At 42.4% G+C, this 15,036-nt stretch overlaps 1 protein-coding gene across 2 annotated transcripts in view; it reads left to right on the top strand.

The window, feature by feature from the left end:
• Positions 1 to 4,376, top strand: part of LOC106593666 (AP-1 complex subunit sigma-2) — a 59,496-nt gene extending 55,120 nt beyond the window's left edge. For both annotated transcript variants that reach the window (XM_045687245.1, XM_045687244.1), the window contains one exon: positions 3,799 to 4,376. In XM_045687245.1, coding sequence (XP_045543201.1) covers positions 3,799 to 3,834 — 36 coding nt within the window. In that variant the 3' untranslated portion in view covers positions 3,835 to 4,376. The remainder of the gene's footprint in view (positions 1 to 3,798) is intronic.
• The last annotated feature ends 10,660 nt before the right edge of the window (positions 4,377 to 15,036 follow it).

Genomic DNA, 15,036 nt, shown 5'->3' with positions numbered 1-15,036 from the left:
TTGATTAGATTTTTGAATATATTTGCATTGATGTCAGAGTGATTAGAGGGACAATAGAGTGCTGAGTACCAGGCAGTTAGCTAGTTTGGTAGGCTACTAATGACCATCATCAGAACTTGGAGAAGAATAATTACCGTGATTAAACGGACGCGTGGAATTTGACTGCCGTCATGACTCGTGACCACCGGTGTGGCGGTAACACGGTCACCGTAGCCCTAAGCACTACCTAAACATTAATTCAACTTCACTTTCTCTGTGCACTTCTGTATCAGTTCTGCCCCACATTTTGATGTAATTAAGACATTAAAAGGGTTTTAAGTACAGTGAGCTCAAAGTATTGGGACAGTGACAAATCTGTACTCCAGAACTGTGAGGTTAAAGTGCAGACTGTCAGCTTTCATTCTTTGGATGTTTTTAAAAAAAAAAATCATATCGGGTGAACCGTTTAGAAGTTACAGCCGTTTAGGGGACCAAAAGTATTCTGACAAATTCACTTATATATTATATATTCACACATTTTTCAATTTGGTCCCATATTCCCAGCACGCAATGACTACATCTAGCTTGTGACTACAAATTTGTTGGATGCATTTGCTGTTTGTTTTGGTTGTGTTTCAGATTATCTTGTGCCCAATAGAAATAAATGGTAAATAACGTATTGTGTCATTTTGGAGTCACTTTTATTGTAAATAAGAATAGAATGTTTCTAAACGCCTCTAAATTAAAAATACAGAGGCATAAATATTACCCCCCCCCCAAAAAAAGAATGCTAACCTCCCGTTATTGTAATGGAGAGAGGTTAGCATGTCGTGGGGGTATTATAACCTCCCCTGTTATTGTAATGGAGAGAGGTTAGCATGTCTTGGGGGTATGATAACCTCCCCTGTTTTTGTAATGTAGAGAGGTTAGCATGTCTTGGGGGAATGATAACCTCCCGTTATTGTAATGTAGAGGTTAGCATGTCTTGGGGGTATGATAACCTCCCCTGTTATTGTAATGTAGAGAGGTTAGCATGTCGTGGGGGTATGATAACCTCCCCTGTTATTGTAATGTAGAGAGGTTAGCATGTCTTGGGGGAATGATAACCTCCTGTTATTGTAATGTAGGGAGGTTAGCATGTCTTGGGGGAATGATAACCTCCCCTGTTATTGTAATGTAGAGAGGTTAGCATGTCGTGCGGGTATGATAACCTACCCTGTTATTGTAATGGAGAGAGGTTAGCATGTCTTGGGGGAATGATAACCTCCCCTGTTATTGTAATGGAGAGAGGTTAGCATGTCTTGGGGGAATGATAACCTCCCCTGTTATTGTAATGTAGAGAGGTTAGCATGTCGTGCGGGTATGATAACCTACCCTGTTATTGTAATGGAGAGAGGTTAGCATGTCTTGGGGGTATGATAACCTCCCCTGTTATTGTAATGGAGAGAGGTTAGCATGTCTTGGGGGTATGATAACCTCCCCTGTTATTGTAATGTAGAGAGGTTAGCATGTCGTGGGGGTATGATAATCTACCCTGTTATTGTAATGTAGAGAGGTTAGCATGTCGTGGGGGTATGATGACCTCCCCTGTTATTGTAATGGAGAGAGGTTAGCATGTCGTGGGGGTATGATAACCTCCCCTGTTATTGTAATGTAGAGGTTAGCATGTCGTGGGGGAATGCTAACCTCCTCTGTTATTGTAATGGAGAGAGGTTAGCATGTCTTGGGGGTATGATAACCTCCCCTGTTATTGTAATGGAGAGAGGTTAGCATGTCGTGGGGGTATGATATTTGTGCGTCTGTAGCTGGGGTGTGCTCGGTCCTCTTTTTCCTGTAGTCCACAATCATCACGTTTGTCTTGATCACGTTGAGGGAGAGGTTGTTGTCCTGGCACCACACGGCCAGGTCTCTCACCACCTCCTGTCAAATCAAATCAAATGTATTTATAAAGCCCTTCTTATATCAGCTGATATCTCAAAGTGCTGTACAGAAACCCAGCCTAAAACCCCAAATGGCAAGCAATGCAGGTGTAGATGCACGGTGGCTAGGAAAAACTCCCTAGAAAGGCCAGAACCTAGGAAGAAACCTAGAGATGAACCAGGCTATGAGGGGTGGCCAGTCCTCTTCTGGCTGTGCTGGGTCGAGATTATAACAGAACATGGCCAAGATGTTCAAATGTTCATAGATGACCAGCAGGGTCAACTAATAATAATCACAGTGGTTGTCGAGGGTGCAACAGGTCAGCACCTCAGGAGTAGATGTCAGTTGGCTTTTCATAGCCGATCATTCAGAGTATCTCTACCGCTCCTGCTGTCTCTAGAGAGTTGAAAACAGCAGGTCTGGGACAGGTACCATGTCCGGTGAACAGGTCACGACATTGCCGGTGTCTCAACATTGTCGGTGATCAGGCCTACCACTGTTGTGTCATCTGAAAATGTAATGATGGTGTTGGAGTCGTGCCTGGCCGTGAATTAACACTCCTCAGTTAACAGGCTCAAGCAAGCTAAAACCCACATGGTAGCAAAAACTAACTAGCAGAAATTGTTAACAAGTTAGAAATGATTTAAACACACTTTTCTGTAGGCTACTATTTACTAGTTGACAACAAATCATGTATGTCATATAAAATATATTCACCCCACCCAGTATTGTAATCAGAATGTACCAGAAAGCATGTAGTCCTTGGCTCAGACAGTGTAGTAGTGTGGGCTCAATAGCATCTCATTAGTGTGCAAGATCTTGAGAATCAGCTGTACATGTGATGGAAGAATGCACTGTGCATACAGAGGGTTGCAATTCCATTGAATTGGGGATAGTTTAACCAACATATGCCACACGACCTAGAATTGCCTTATGTGTATCCCACAAAAAAGGTTCACTGTTATAAGCTAACTTTTTTGATGAATTTAAGCAAAATTCCCCAAATTCAAGGGCTTAACTTCCCATGGAAAATTTTCGGAAAAATTCCGACCCTTTGCAACCCTAGTTGTGCATCAACCCCTAGTTATGAAGTCTGTTGGTCGTTCTTCAACCCCTAGTTATGAAGTCTGTTGGTTGTTCTTCAACCTCTAGTTAGGAAGTCTGTTGGTCGTTCTTCAACCCCTAGTTATGAAGTCTGTTGGTCGTGCATCAACCCCTAGTTATGAAGTCTGTTGGTCGTTCTTCAACCCCTAGTTAGGAAGTCTGTTGGTCGTTCTTCAACCCCTAGTTAGGAAGTCTGTTGGTCGTTCTTCAACCCCTAGTTAGGAAGTCTGTTGGTCGTTCTTCAACCCCTAGTTAGGAAGTCTGTTGGTCGTTCTTCAACCCCTAGTTGGGAAGTCTGTTGGTCGTGCATCAACCCCTAGTTATGAAGTCTGTTGTTGAGCATCAAACCCATATCTGGGCATCAAACCCATACCAGTCTGTTGTAACGTTTGGTATTCGTGGAAGGCAGTTACTAAATGTTTTTATTTCACTGGAAACCAGTGTGAGGGTTTGTGTCTGTGTTTTTTATCTCTGTGTACATTTGTCTAACCTGTAATCTTGTGAAGTCTGTTTAGCACTTTAAACAAATCTCAGGTTAAAGCCAACAATGATAGTTTGTCTTTACAGAACATTTCGACTGTTCTTCAAAACGGTATTATGATTATTTATACAGGCCTTTATTCACAGTGTGCAGATCTGTAGTCTATTAATCTATGAAGCTCTGCCTGCTGCTCCGTGTCATGCTTCCTCTCATCGCCCAGTCATGTGGATGCTGTATGTGTCTGTCTGTCGTGGGTCGGGGTGGGACCTGGGATGGCTGTTGTCTTACAGCTGTGTGCATCTCTCTTCCCTCAGCCCCGTCATGAGTACTTTAATGTGCCTGTGTACTAAACGTCCACTACTGCTGTCAGCTGCTGTCACCACTCCACTGCTGTCCTGTCAACTCTGCATGAGGAGCCCCTCCCACTCAACACGTGCCCCCCCCCAGCACATGGTCCCTCCAGCACCTGGCTCATCATCCTCAGCCCCCTAAAGCGCCATGCTTTACCAACTGATCCACACAGGACCACGGCTACATCGTCAAAGAGCGTCTGCTAAATGACTTAAATGTAAATGTAAATATCATTGGTCCACACTTTCAGTTTCTCACATACTTTCATCAGCTGTTTCCACTGTTTGTTGTCGATCTGAAGAGGCCATGGTTTACTGTGTATAATACAACGGGTGGGTCTAATCCTGAATGCTGATTGGTTAAATCTGCATTCCAGCCGGTCTATTCCACAAGTGACTACCGGCAAAATCTATGCCGTTAAAATGCCTATTTACTCTGTTCCATCTGACTGCGCAATCCACTGTCTCATCAGCCCAGCCAGGCAATTTATGAACTTGATCTCCACTATAAAAAGCATCTAGATATTATCTCATATTTCTTTTAGACTAGCATTTGGTTTTCAGCAGCGGTGATTTGTATAAACCTTGCTGTTTGTCTCTCAGACATGTGCAACATTGTTTCAATATTCAAATTCAATCTCCAGCTGTCCCGTAGTAATGAACATGACTGGATGAGACAGACAGGCAGGTAGCTTTTCTCAGCCAGTCGAAATCATGAATCATTTTTATGAATACAGTTGAAGTCTGAAGTTTAAATACAGTTAGGTTGGCGTCATTAAAACTTGTTTTTCAACCACTCCACAAATTTGTTTTTAACAAACTATAGTTTTGGCAAGTCGGTTAGGACATCTACTTTGTGCATGACGCAAGTCATTTTTCCAACAATTGTTTACAGACAGATTATTTCACTTATAATCCACTGTATCACAATTCCAGTGGGTCAGAAGTTTACATACACTAAGTTGACTGTGCCTTTAAACAGCCTGGAAAATTCCCGAAAATGATGTCATGGCTTTAGAAGCTTCTGATAGGCTAATTGACATCATTTGAGTCAATTGGAGGTGTACCTGTGGATGTATTTCAAGGCCTACCTTCAAACTCAGTGCCTCTTTGCTTGACATCATGGGAAAATCAAAAGAAATCAGCCAAGACCTCAGAATAAAATTGTAGACCTCCACAAGTCTGGTTCATACTTGGGAGCAATTTCCAAACACCTGAAGGTACCACGTTCATCTGTACAAACAATGGTACGCAAGTATAAACACCATGGGACCACGCAGCCGTCATACCACTCAGGAAGGAGACAAGTTTTGTCTCCTAGAGATGAACGTACTTTGGTGCGAAAAGTGCAAATCAATCCCAGAACAACAACAAAGGACCTTGTGAAGATGCTGGAGGAAACAGGTACAAAGTATCTATATCCACAGTAAAACGAGTCCTATATCGACATAACCTGAAAGGCCGCTCAGCAAGGAAGAAATCACTGCTCCAAAACCGCCATAAAAAAGCCAGACTACGGTTTGCAACTGCACGTGGGGACAAAGATCATACTTTTTGGAGAAATGTCCTCTGGTCTGATGAAACAAAAATAGAACTGTTTGGCCATAATGACCATCGGTATGTTTGGAGGAAAGAGGGGGAGGTTTGCAAGCCGAGGAACACATTTACGTCATTTAGCAGACACTCGGGGGTGGCAGCATCATGTTGCGGGGGTGCTTTACTGCAGGAGGGACTGTTGCACTTCACAGAATAGATGGCATCATGAGGATGGAAAATAATGTAGATATATTAACCTGTTGGGGATAGGGGGCAGTATTTGCACGGCCGGATAAAAAACGTACCCGATTTAATCTGGTTACTACTCCTGCCCAGTAACTAGAATATGCATATAATTGTTTGATTTGGATAGAAAACACCCTAAAGCTTCTAAAACTGTTTGAATGGTGTCTGTGAGTATAACAGAACTCATATGGCAGTCAAAACCCTGAGACAAATCCTGACAGGAAACTGAAATCTGATGTGTGGATATCACTTCAAACATTTGCCATTGAAACACACAGGGGCTTATGAATCATTTAGCACTCCCTAAGGCTTCCACTAGATGTCCCCAGTCTTTACAAAGTGGTTTGAGTCTCCTACTATCAAAACTGACTGAAAGAGAGTCTGTGGAAAGTGGTCACAGGTGGAGGGCCATTTACCATTATGACGCGGCCGCCCATGGCTACCCTCCCCTTTCGAAACGTTTTGAAAGACAATGCAAACGCCCCCATGGAATATTATTGAAGCTCTGGTTGAAAAAGGCCCTAAAGATTTATGTTATACAACGTTTGACATGTTTGAACTAACTTAAATATATTTTTTTTGTACATTCGTGACGACAAGTCCGACTCAGCACGGTACATTTTCAGTAGCCTTCGGAGCGCGCTAACAATTGGGACATAAATGATTAACTTTTTCGAACAAAACTACATTTGTTATGGACCTGGGATTCCTGGAAGTGCTTTCTGATAAAGATAATCAAAGGTACGGTTTTATTTGCAATAGTATTTTTTATGGTTGATCGTTCCAAGATGGCTCCAACATGTATAGCCTAGCCTATTTTGCTGGGCATACCACGTCGTTTATTGCAAAGTGTGATTTCCCTGTAAAGTTATTTTTAAATCTGGCAAAGCAGTGGCATTCAAGACATGTTAATCTATAGGTCTTTGAATGACAATATTACATTTTAACCTCTCTAGGGTCGGCGGGACGAAATCGTCCCACCTACTCAACAGCCAGTTGAATCCCGTGGCGCATTATTCAAATACCTTAGAAATGCTATTACTTCAATTTCTCAAACATATGACTATTTTACACAATTTTAAAGACAAGACTCTCGTTAATCTAACCACACTGTCCGATTTCAAAAAGGCTTTACAACGAAAGCAAAACATTAGATTATGTCAGCAGAGTACCCAGCCAGAAAGAATCAGATACCCATTTTTCAAGCTAGCATATAATGTCACATAAACCCAAACCACAGCTAAATGCAGCACTAACCTTTGATGATCTTCATCAGATGACAACCCTAGGACATTATGTTATACAATACATGCATGTTTTGTTCAATCAAGTTCATATTTATATCAAAAAACAGCTTTTTACATTAGCATGTGACTAGCATGTGACTAGCATTCCCACCGAACACTACCGGTGAATTTACTAAATTACTCACGATAAACGTTCACAAAAAACATAATTATTTTAAGAATTATAGATACAGAACTCCTCTTTCACTCGATATGTCCGATTTTAAAATAGCTTTTCGGTGAAAGCACATTTTGCAATATTCTCAGTAGATAGCCCGGCATCACAGGGCTAGCTATTTAGACACCCACCAAGTTTAGCACTCACCAAAATCAGATTTACTATAAGAAAAATGTTATTACCTTTGCTGTCTTCGTCAGAATGCACTCCCAGGACTGCTACTTCAATAACAAATGTTGGTTTGGTTCAAAATAACCCATAGTTATATCCAAATATCCTCTGTTTTGTTCGTGCGTTCAAGACACTATCCGAATGGTAAAGAAGGGTGACGAGCACGACGCATTTCGTGACAAAAAATGTCTAAATATTCCATTACCGTACTTCAAAGCATGTCAACCGCTGTTTAAAATCAATTTTTATGCCCTTTTTCTCGTAAAAAAGCGATAATATTCCGACCGGGAAAGCGTGTTTAGGTTCAAAGACGAAAGAAAATAAAACATGGGGTCGACTCGTGCACGCGCCTCAGCCCATTGTCCTCTGATAGAGCACTTGCCAAAAGCGCTAATGTTTTTCAGCCAGTGGCTGGAATTACATCATTCAGCTTTTTCCCGCCTTCTGAGAGCCTATGGGAGCTGTAGGAAGTGTCACGTTACAGCAAAGATCCTCAGTCTTCAATAAACAGAGTCAAGAAGCTCAAGGAATGGTCAGAGAGGGCACTTCCTGTACAGAATCTTCTCAGGTTTTTGCCTGCCATATGAGTTCTGTTATACTCACAGACACCATTCAAACAGTTTTAGAAACTTTAGGGTGTTTTCTATCCAAAGCCAATAATTATATGCATATTCTAGTTTCTGGGCAGTAGTAATAACCAGATTAAATCGGGTATGTTTTTTATCCGGCCGTGTAAATACTGCCCCCTACCCCCAACAGGTTAACAATGTTTTCGAATAGTAATTTTGTAAATTGTAGCGCTGATTGACCGGAAGCATTTGAGGGAAAAGATTTTCTGAATGTCACGCGCCGATGTAAAATGCTGTTTTTATATATAAATATGAACTTTATCGAACAAAAAATGCATGTATTGTGTAACATGATGTCCTAGGATTGTCATCTGATGAAGATTGTCAAAGGTTAGTGCTGCATTTAGCTGTGTTTTTGGTATTTGTGATGCATCTAGTTGCTTTGAAAATGGCTGTGTGATTATTTCTGGCTGGGTTCTCTCCTAACATAATCTAATGTTTTGCTTTTGCTGTAAAGCCTTTTTGAAATCGGACAACGTGGTTCGATTCAGGAGAGGTGTATCTATAAAACGGTGTAAAATAGTCATATGTTTGAGAAATTGAAGTTATAGCATTTATGAGGTTTTGCATTTCGCGCGACGCAATTCCACTGGCTGTTGATTAGGGTGGGACGCAAGCGTCCCACTGGCCCAGACAGGTTAAAGCAACATCTCAAGACTTCAGTCAGGAAGTTAAAGCTTAGTCACAAATGGGTCTTCCAAATGGACAATGACCCCAAGCATACTTCCAAAGTTGTGGCAAAATGGCTTAAGGACAACAAAGTGAAGTTGTTGGAGTGGCCATCACAAAGCCCTGACCTCAATCCTATAGAAGATTTGTGGGCAGAACTGAAAAGGTGTGTGCGAGCAAGGAAGCCTACAAACCTGATTCAGTTACACCAGCTCTGTCAGGAGGAAATGGGCCAAAATTCACCCAACTTATTGTGGGAAGCTTGTGGAAGGCTACCCGAAACATTTGACCCAAGTTAAACAATTTATAGGAAATGCTACCAAATACTAATTGAGTGTATGTAAACTTCTGACCCACTGGGAGTCAGTTAAGAACAAATTCTTATTTTCAATGGTGGCCTAGGAACAGTGCCACTGCCTTGTTCAGGAGCAGAACGACAGATTTTTACCTTGTCAGCTCGGGGATTCGATCTTGCAACCTTTCGGTTACTAGTCCGACGCTCTAACCACTAGGCTACCTGCCGCCCCAAATCATTCTCTCTACTATTATTCTGACATTTCACATACTTAAAATAAAATGGTGATCTTTACTGACCTAAGACAGGGAATTTTTACTAGGATTAAATGTCAGGAATTGTGAAAAAGTGAGTTTTTAAATGTATTTGGCTAAGGTGTATGAAAACTTCCTACTTCAACTGTATATACAAAGAACTATCAATAGAAAACAGGTCAAACGAAACGAAGTGCAGCTAGTTTACAGTCGTTCCTGATTTGGTTTGAAGTGATTGTGTTTAGCTGTGTTCTTGGCTCCTCTGAACAACAGTGTCCTGACGAGTGAGCCCTTTTTACACCAGGTGAAATTACGCATCTTTAGCTCATTGTTATGGATGTATCCAAATAAATGTCATTAGAAAACAGCTGAAACAAATGCAAATGCACCTCCTTTGTTGTTATTCTGGCTGCACTGTTTGACGTGACTGTAAGTTAGCCGTAGTTGGCTAGCTAGAAAGCAAGGGAGAAGAACGTTGCCAGCCAGTATGGGACATTTAGAACGAACGACTGGGATACGTCCATAGATACAGAACAAAAAGACCGAACGACTGGGTCACGTCTCTGGCAACCGAACCGATAGAACGAACGACCAGGCGGCTTGGGTAGCAACCGTAGATTTGTGTCAGGACTATATCTTGTGGAAGGATTAAATAGTATGAATAAATTCATTTAACTTTATTTTATGAAAACATGTCAATCATTATTTGAATATGTTGGTTAACCTTTGTATAAAAGTGATAGGTCCCTTGAAGCCGGTGTTTGGAGGATATATCGGCATGGTTTGCTGGGCCTAACAACACCCGTGCCAATATAGCCCTCAAGCACCGGCTTCGCGGGAATTATCACTTAAATCTTGACACATTCTCCTGTCTCTGGAGTCCATGGATTACTGTGTAATGTTGACACATTCTCCTGTCTCTGAAGAGTCCATGGTTTACTGTGTAATGTTGACACATTCTCCTGTCTCTGGAGTCCATGGTTTACTGTGTAATGTTGACACATTCTCCTGTCGCTGAAGAGTCCATGGTTTACTGTGTAATGTTGACACATTCTCCTGTCTCTGAAGAGTCCATGGTTTACTGTGTAATGTTGACACATTCTCCTGTCTCTGGAGTCCATGGTTTACTGTGTAATGTTGATACATTCTCCTGTCTCTGAAGAGTCCATGGTTTACTGTGTAATGTTGACACATTCTCCTGTCTCTGAAGAGTCCATGGTTTACTGTGTAATGTTGACACATTCTCCTGTCTCTGAAGAGTCCATGGTTTACTGTGTAATGTTGACACATTCTCCTGTCTCTGGAGTCCATGGTTTACTGTGTAATGTTGACACACATTCTCCTGTCTCTGAAGAGTCCATGGTTTACTGTGTAATGTTGACATATCTCCTGTCTCTGAAGAGTCCATGGTTTACTGTGTAATGTTGACACATTCTCCTGTCGCTGAAGAGTCCATGGTTTACTGTGTAATGTTGACACATTCTCCTGTCTCTGGAGTCCATGGTTTACTGTGTAATGTTGACACACATTCTCCTGTCTCTGGAGTCCATGGTTTACTGTGTAATGTTGACACATTCTCCTGTCTCTGGAGTCCATGGTTTACTGTGTAATGTTGATACATTCTCCTGTCTCTGAAGAGTCCATGGTTTACTGTGTAATGTTGACACATTCTCCTGTCGCTGAAGAGTCCATGGTTTACTGTGTAATGTTGACACATTCTCCTGTCTCTGAAGAGTCCATGGTTTACTGTGTAATGTTGACACATTCTCCTGTCTCTGAAGAGTCCATGGTTTACTGTGTAATGTTGACACATTCTCCTGTCTCTGAAGAGTCCATGGTTTACTGTGTAATGTTGACACATTCTCCTGTCTCTGGAGTCCATGGTTTACTGTGTAATGTTGACACATTCTCCTGTCTCTGAAGAGTCCATGGTTTACTGTGTAATGTTGACACATTCTCCTGTCTCTGAAGAGTCCATGGTTTACTGTGTAATGTTGACACATTCTCCTGTCGCTGAAGAGTCCATGGTTTACTGTGTAATGTTGACACATTCTCCTGTCTCTGAAGAGTCCATGGTTTACTGTGTAATGTTGACACATTCTCCTGTCTCTGAAGAGTCCATGGTTTACTGTGTAATGTTGATACATTCTCCTGTCTCTGAAGAGTCCATGGTTTACTGTGTAATGTTGACACACATTCTCCTGTCTCTGAAGAGTCCATGGTTTACTGTGTAATGTTGACACATTCTCCTGTCTCTGAAGAGTCCATGGTTTACTGTGTAATGTTGACACATTCTCCTGTCTCTGAAGAGTCCATGGTTTACTGTGTAATGTTGACACATTATCCTGTCTCTGAAGAGTCCATGGTTTACTGTGTAATGTTGACACATTATCCTGTCTCTGAAGAGTCCATGGTTTACTGTGTAATGTTGACATATCTCCTGTCTCTGAAGAGTCCATGGTTTACTGTGTAATGTTGACATATCTCCTGTCTCTGAAGAGTCCATGGTTTACTGTGTAATGTTGACACATTCTCCTGTCTCTGAAGAGTCCATGGTTTACTGTGTAATGTTGACACATTATCCTGTCTCTGGAGTCCATGGTTTACTGTGTAATGTTGACACATTCTCCTGTCTCTGAAGAGTCCATGGTTTACTGTGTAATGTTGACACATTATCCTGTCTCTGAAGAGTCCATGGTTTACTGTGTAATGTTGACACATTATCCTGTCTCTGGAGTCCATGGTTTACTGTGTAATGTTGACACATTCTCCTGTCTCTGAAGAGTCCATGGTTTACTGTGTAATGTTGACATATCTCCTGTCTCTGAAGAGTCCATGGTTTACTGTGTAATGTTGACATATCTCCTGTCTCTGAAGAGTCCATGGTTTACTGTGTAATGTTGATACATTCTCCTGTCTCTGAAGAGTCCATGGTTTACTGTGTAATGTTGATACATTGTCCTGTCTCTGAAGAGTCCATGGATTACTGTGTAATGTTGATACATTCTCTAATAAAATACAAAGTTAATATTTTATCCTCATGGCCATGGGCTCGTCCCTGGCTGGTAGTTAATCAGTTTATGTTTATAGTTGGTACGCTGGCACGTTAATCATGTCCATTGACTTGGCACCCTTAATCATGTTCATTGACTTGCAGAATTAAATAGTCCATTAATCAGTTTCACTACTTAAGAGTTCATGAGATTTAGAAGACAATAGAAACCATTGAGGAATCCACGATACAAATGTTACAAAATGGCTGTATTATTCTAAACTTTAAGCTGAACTAGCACTCTTAAAGGGATAGTTCACCCAAATTACGGAATTACATGCTGGTTTCCTTATCATGTAAGTAGTCTATGGACAAGGTATGACAGCAATCCACTTTTTGGCTGTTTCCCTGGCACTGTTTCCACATGCTAAAGTATACTGTATTTGCCCACAAATCCTCAATGTTTCAGAGAGGGAGCGTGCCCATACCCGATCTTCAATGGAGGATGTGCTGGATAAAGTTACAATCAATTACCACTTGAATTGTATTCAGGGGAAGTATTCAATTCCTCAAATCAGTGAGATAACAAACTGCTGCCTACATTACAGTCCCACCATGTGGTCAGGGCCTACATTACAGTCCCACCATGTGGTCAGGGCCTCCAGGGGTGTTGATGATACGTTACTGGTCATGCTGAACAATATCTACCAATATTTAGAACAGGCAAAAAGCCTAGTGAAAATTGTATTCATTGACTTCAGTAGCATGTTCAACACTATCCAACCCCACCTCATGGTGGATAAGCTTAATCATTTATAAAGGTCATGTTAACGGACTGATATCTCAGACAAAACCTATAACATCTCTTAAACCTGTGTTAACCTCAGACCTTATTTTTGGCGTTTATCCCAAAACCCTATTCTTTCCCCATTCATTTTCCCCAATAGGAATGGCTGAACGATCCAGAGGGAACGCATTTCCTCCATAGGAATGGCTGAACGAACCAGAGGGAACTCATTTCCCCATAGGAATGGCTGAACGATCCAGAGGGAACTCATTTCCCCCATAGGAATGGCTGAACGAACCAGAGGGAACTCATTTCCCCCATAGGAATGGCTGAACGAACCAGAGGGAACTAATTTCCCCCATAGGAATGGCTGAACGATCCAGAGGGAACTCATTTCCCCATAGGAATGGCTGAACGATCCAGAGGGAACTCATTTCCCCCATAGGAATGGCTGAACGAACCAGAGGGAACTCATTTCCCCCATAGGAATGGCTGAACGATCCAGAGGGAACTCATTTCCCCCATAGGAATGGCTGAACGATCCAGAGGGAACTAATTTCTCCCATAGGAATGGCTGAACGAACCAGAGGGAACTCATTTCCCCCATAGGAATGGCTGAACGATCCAGAGGGAACTCATTTCAGTTTTTTAGGACTACGTAAAACATTCAGCCTGCTGCACAGACCCTGTGGAGGCTCTAGTCTAGAGCGCCGTGACGTTCAGCCTGCTGCACAGACCCTGTGGAGGCTCTAGTCTAGAGCGCCGTGACGTTCAGCCGTTCAGCCTGCTGCACAGACCCTGTGGAGGCTCTAGTCTAGAGCGCCGTGACGTTCAGCCGTTCAGCCTGCTGCACAGACCCTGTGGAGGCTCTAGTCTAGAGCGCCGTGACGTTCAGCCGTTCAGCCTGCTGCACAGACCCTGTGGAGGCTCTAGTCTAGAGCGCCGTCGTTCAGCCTGCTGCACAGACCCTGTGGAGGCTTAGTCTAGAGCGCCGTGACGTTCAGCCGTTCAGCCTGCTGCACTGACCCTGTGGAGGCTCTAGTCTAGAGCGCCGTGACGTTCAGCCTGCTGCACAGACCCTGTGGAGGCTCTAGTCTAGAGCGCCGTGACGTTCAGCCGTTCAGCCTGCTGCACTGACCCTGTGGAGGCTCTAGTCTAGAGCGCCGTGACGTTCATCCTGCTGCACAGACCCTGTGGAGGCTCTAGTCTAGAGCGCCGTGACGTTCAGCCGTTCAGCCTGCTGCACTGACCCTATGGAGGCTCTAGTCTAGAGGCGCTGGTTAAATTGTGTTTAGGAGCATTTTTTTTTTTTTTTATCTCTAAATGGTTTAACTAGCGAGAAATATGTGATAATTGAAAAAAATCATTTTTACCTCAGATTGGTGATCTTAGTATAAAAGATAATACCCAACACGGGGACAGAAGATCAATAGCATAAAACCGATCAACATCTTTGGCTTTGTGCTGTTGATTTTGTCAGACATGCAGGCGGTCGCAGGACTTCGAACGCAGCTTTTAATTTCTTTCTCAAATGGCACTAATAATTCGGGCCGGTCTCTCTATAAAAGTTTCTGGCCACACAGCAATACACTGATTTCACAGTCAAACTATCACTTAAATAGCAAATACAAATTTGTAACTGTTGATATCATATGGCGGGTCGTGATTCCTTGAGGTTAACTAACAGGAAAAAGTGTTTTGTTCCCTTTCCTTGATGGCAGCCTCCCGAAATCAACATCCACTATTCCAGAATATAAACATTTACATTTTACATTTTAGCAGACGCTCTTATCCAGAGCGACTTACAGTAGTGAATGCATACATTTCATTTTTTTTTTTTCTCCGTACTGGTCCCCCGTGGGAATCGAACCCACAACCCTGGCGTTGCAAACACCATGCTCTACCAACTGAGCCACACGGGACCATAAATAGAAGCCTTCTGCAAGTTCCCATCTAACCAGCCAGGGATAGGTTATTCCAAGTTCTCATGTGGCCTTTGAATAGTGTTAGTTTGAACAGCGCTACCCCCCCCACCCCCCACCCCCCCCAAACGTTTCCCCCTGTTCTATTGGTTTCAGCGTGATATTGATGGAAGGAATTAACAAAAAAAGTGTTGCGTTACACAACCCACTTGAATCAAAATGCAACACTTTAAAATG

This window comes from Salmo salar, chromosome ssa10 (genome assembly GCF_905237065.1).
Source record: "Salmo salar chromosome ssa10, Ssal_v3.1, whole genome shotgun sequence".
In the NCBI taxonomy this organism is placed as follows: domain Eukaryota; kingdom Metazoa; phylum Chordata; class Actinopteri; order Salmoniformes; family Salmonidae; genus Salmo; species Salmo salar.
This window is presented reverse-complemented; position numbering and strand designations above follow the sequence as displayed.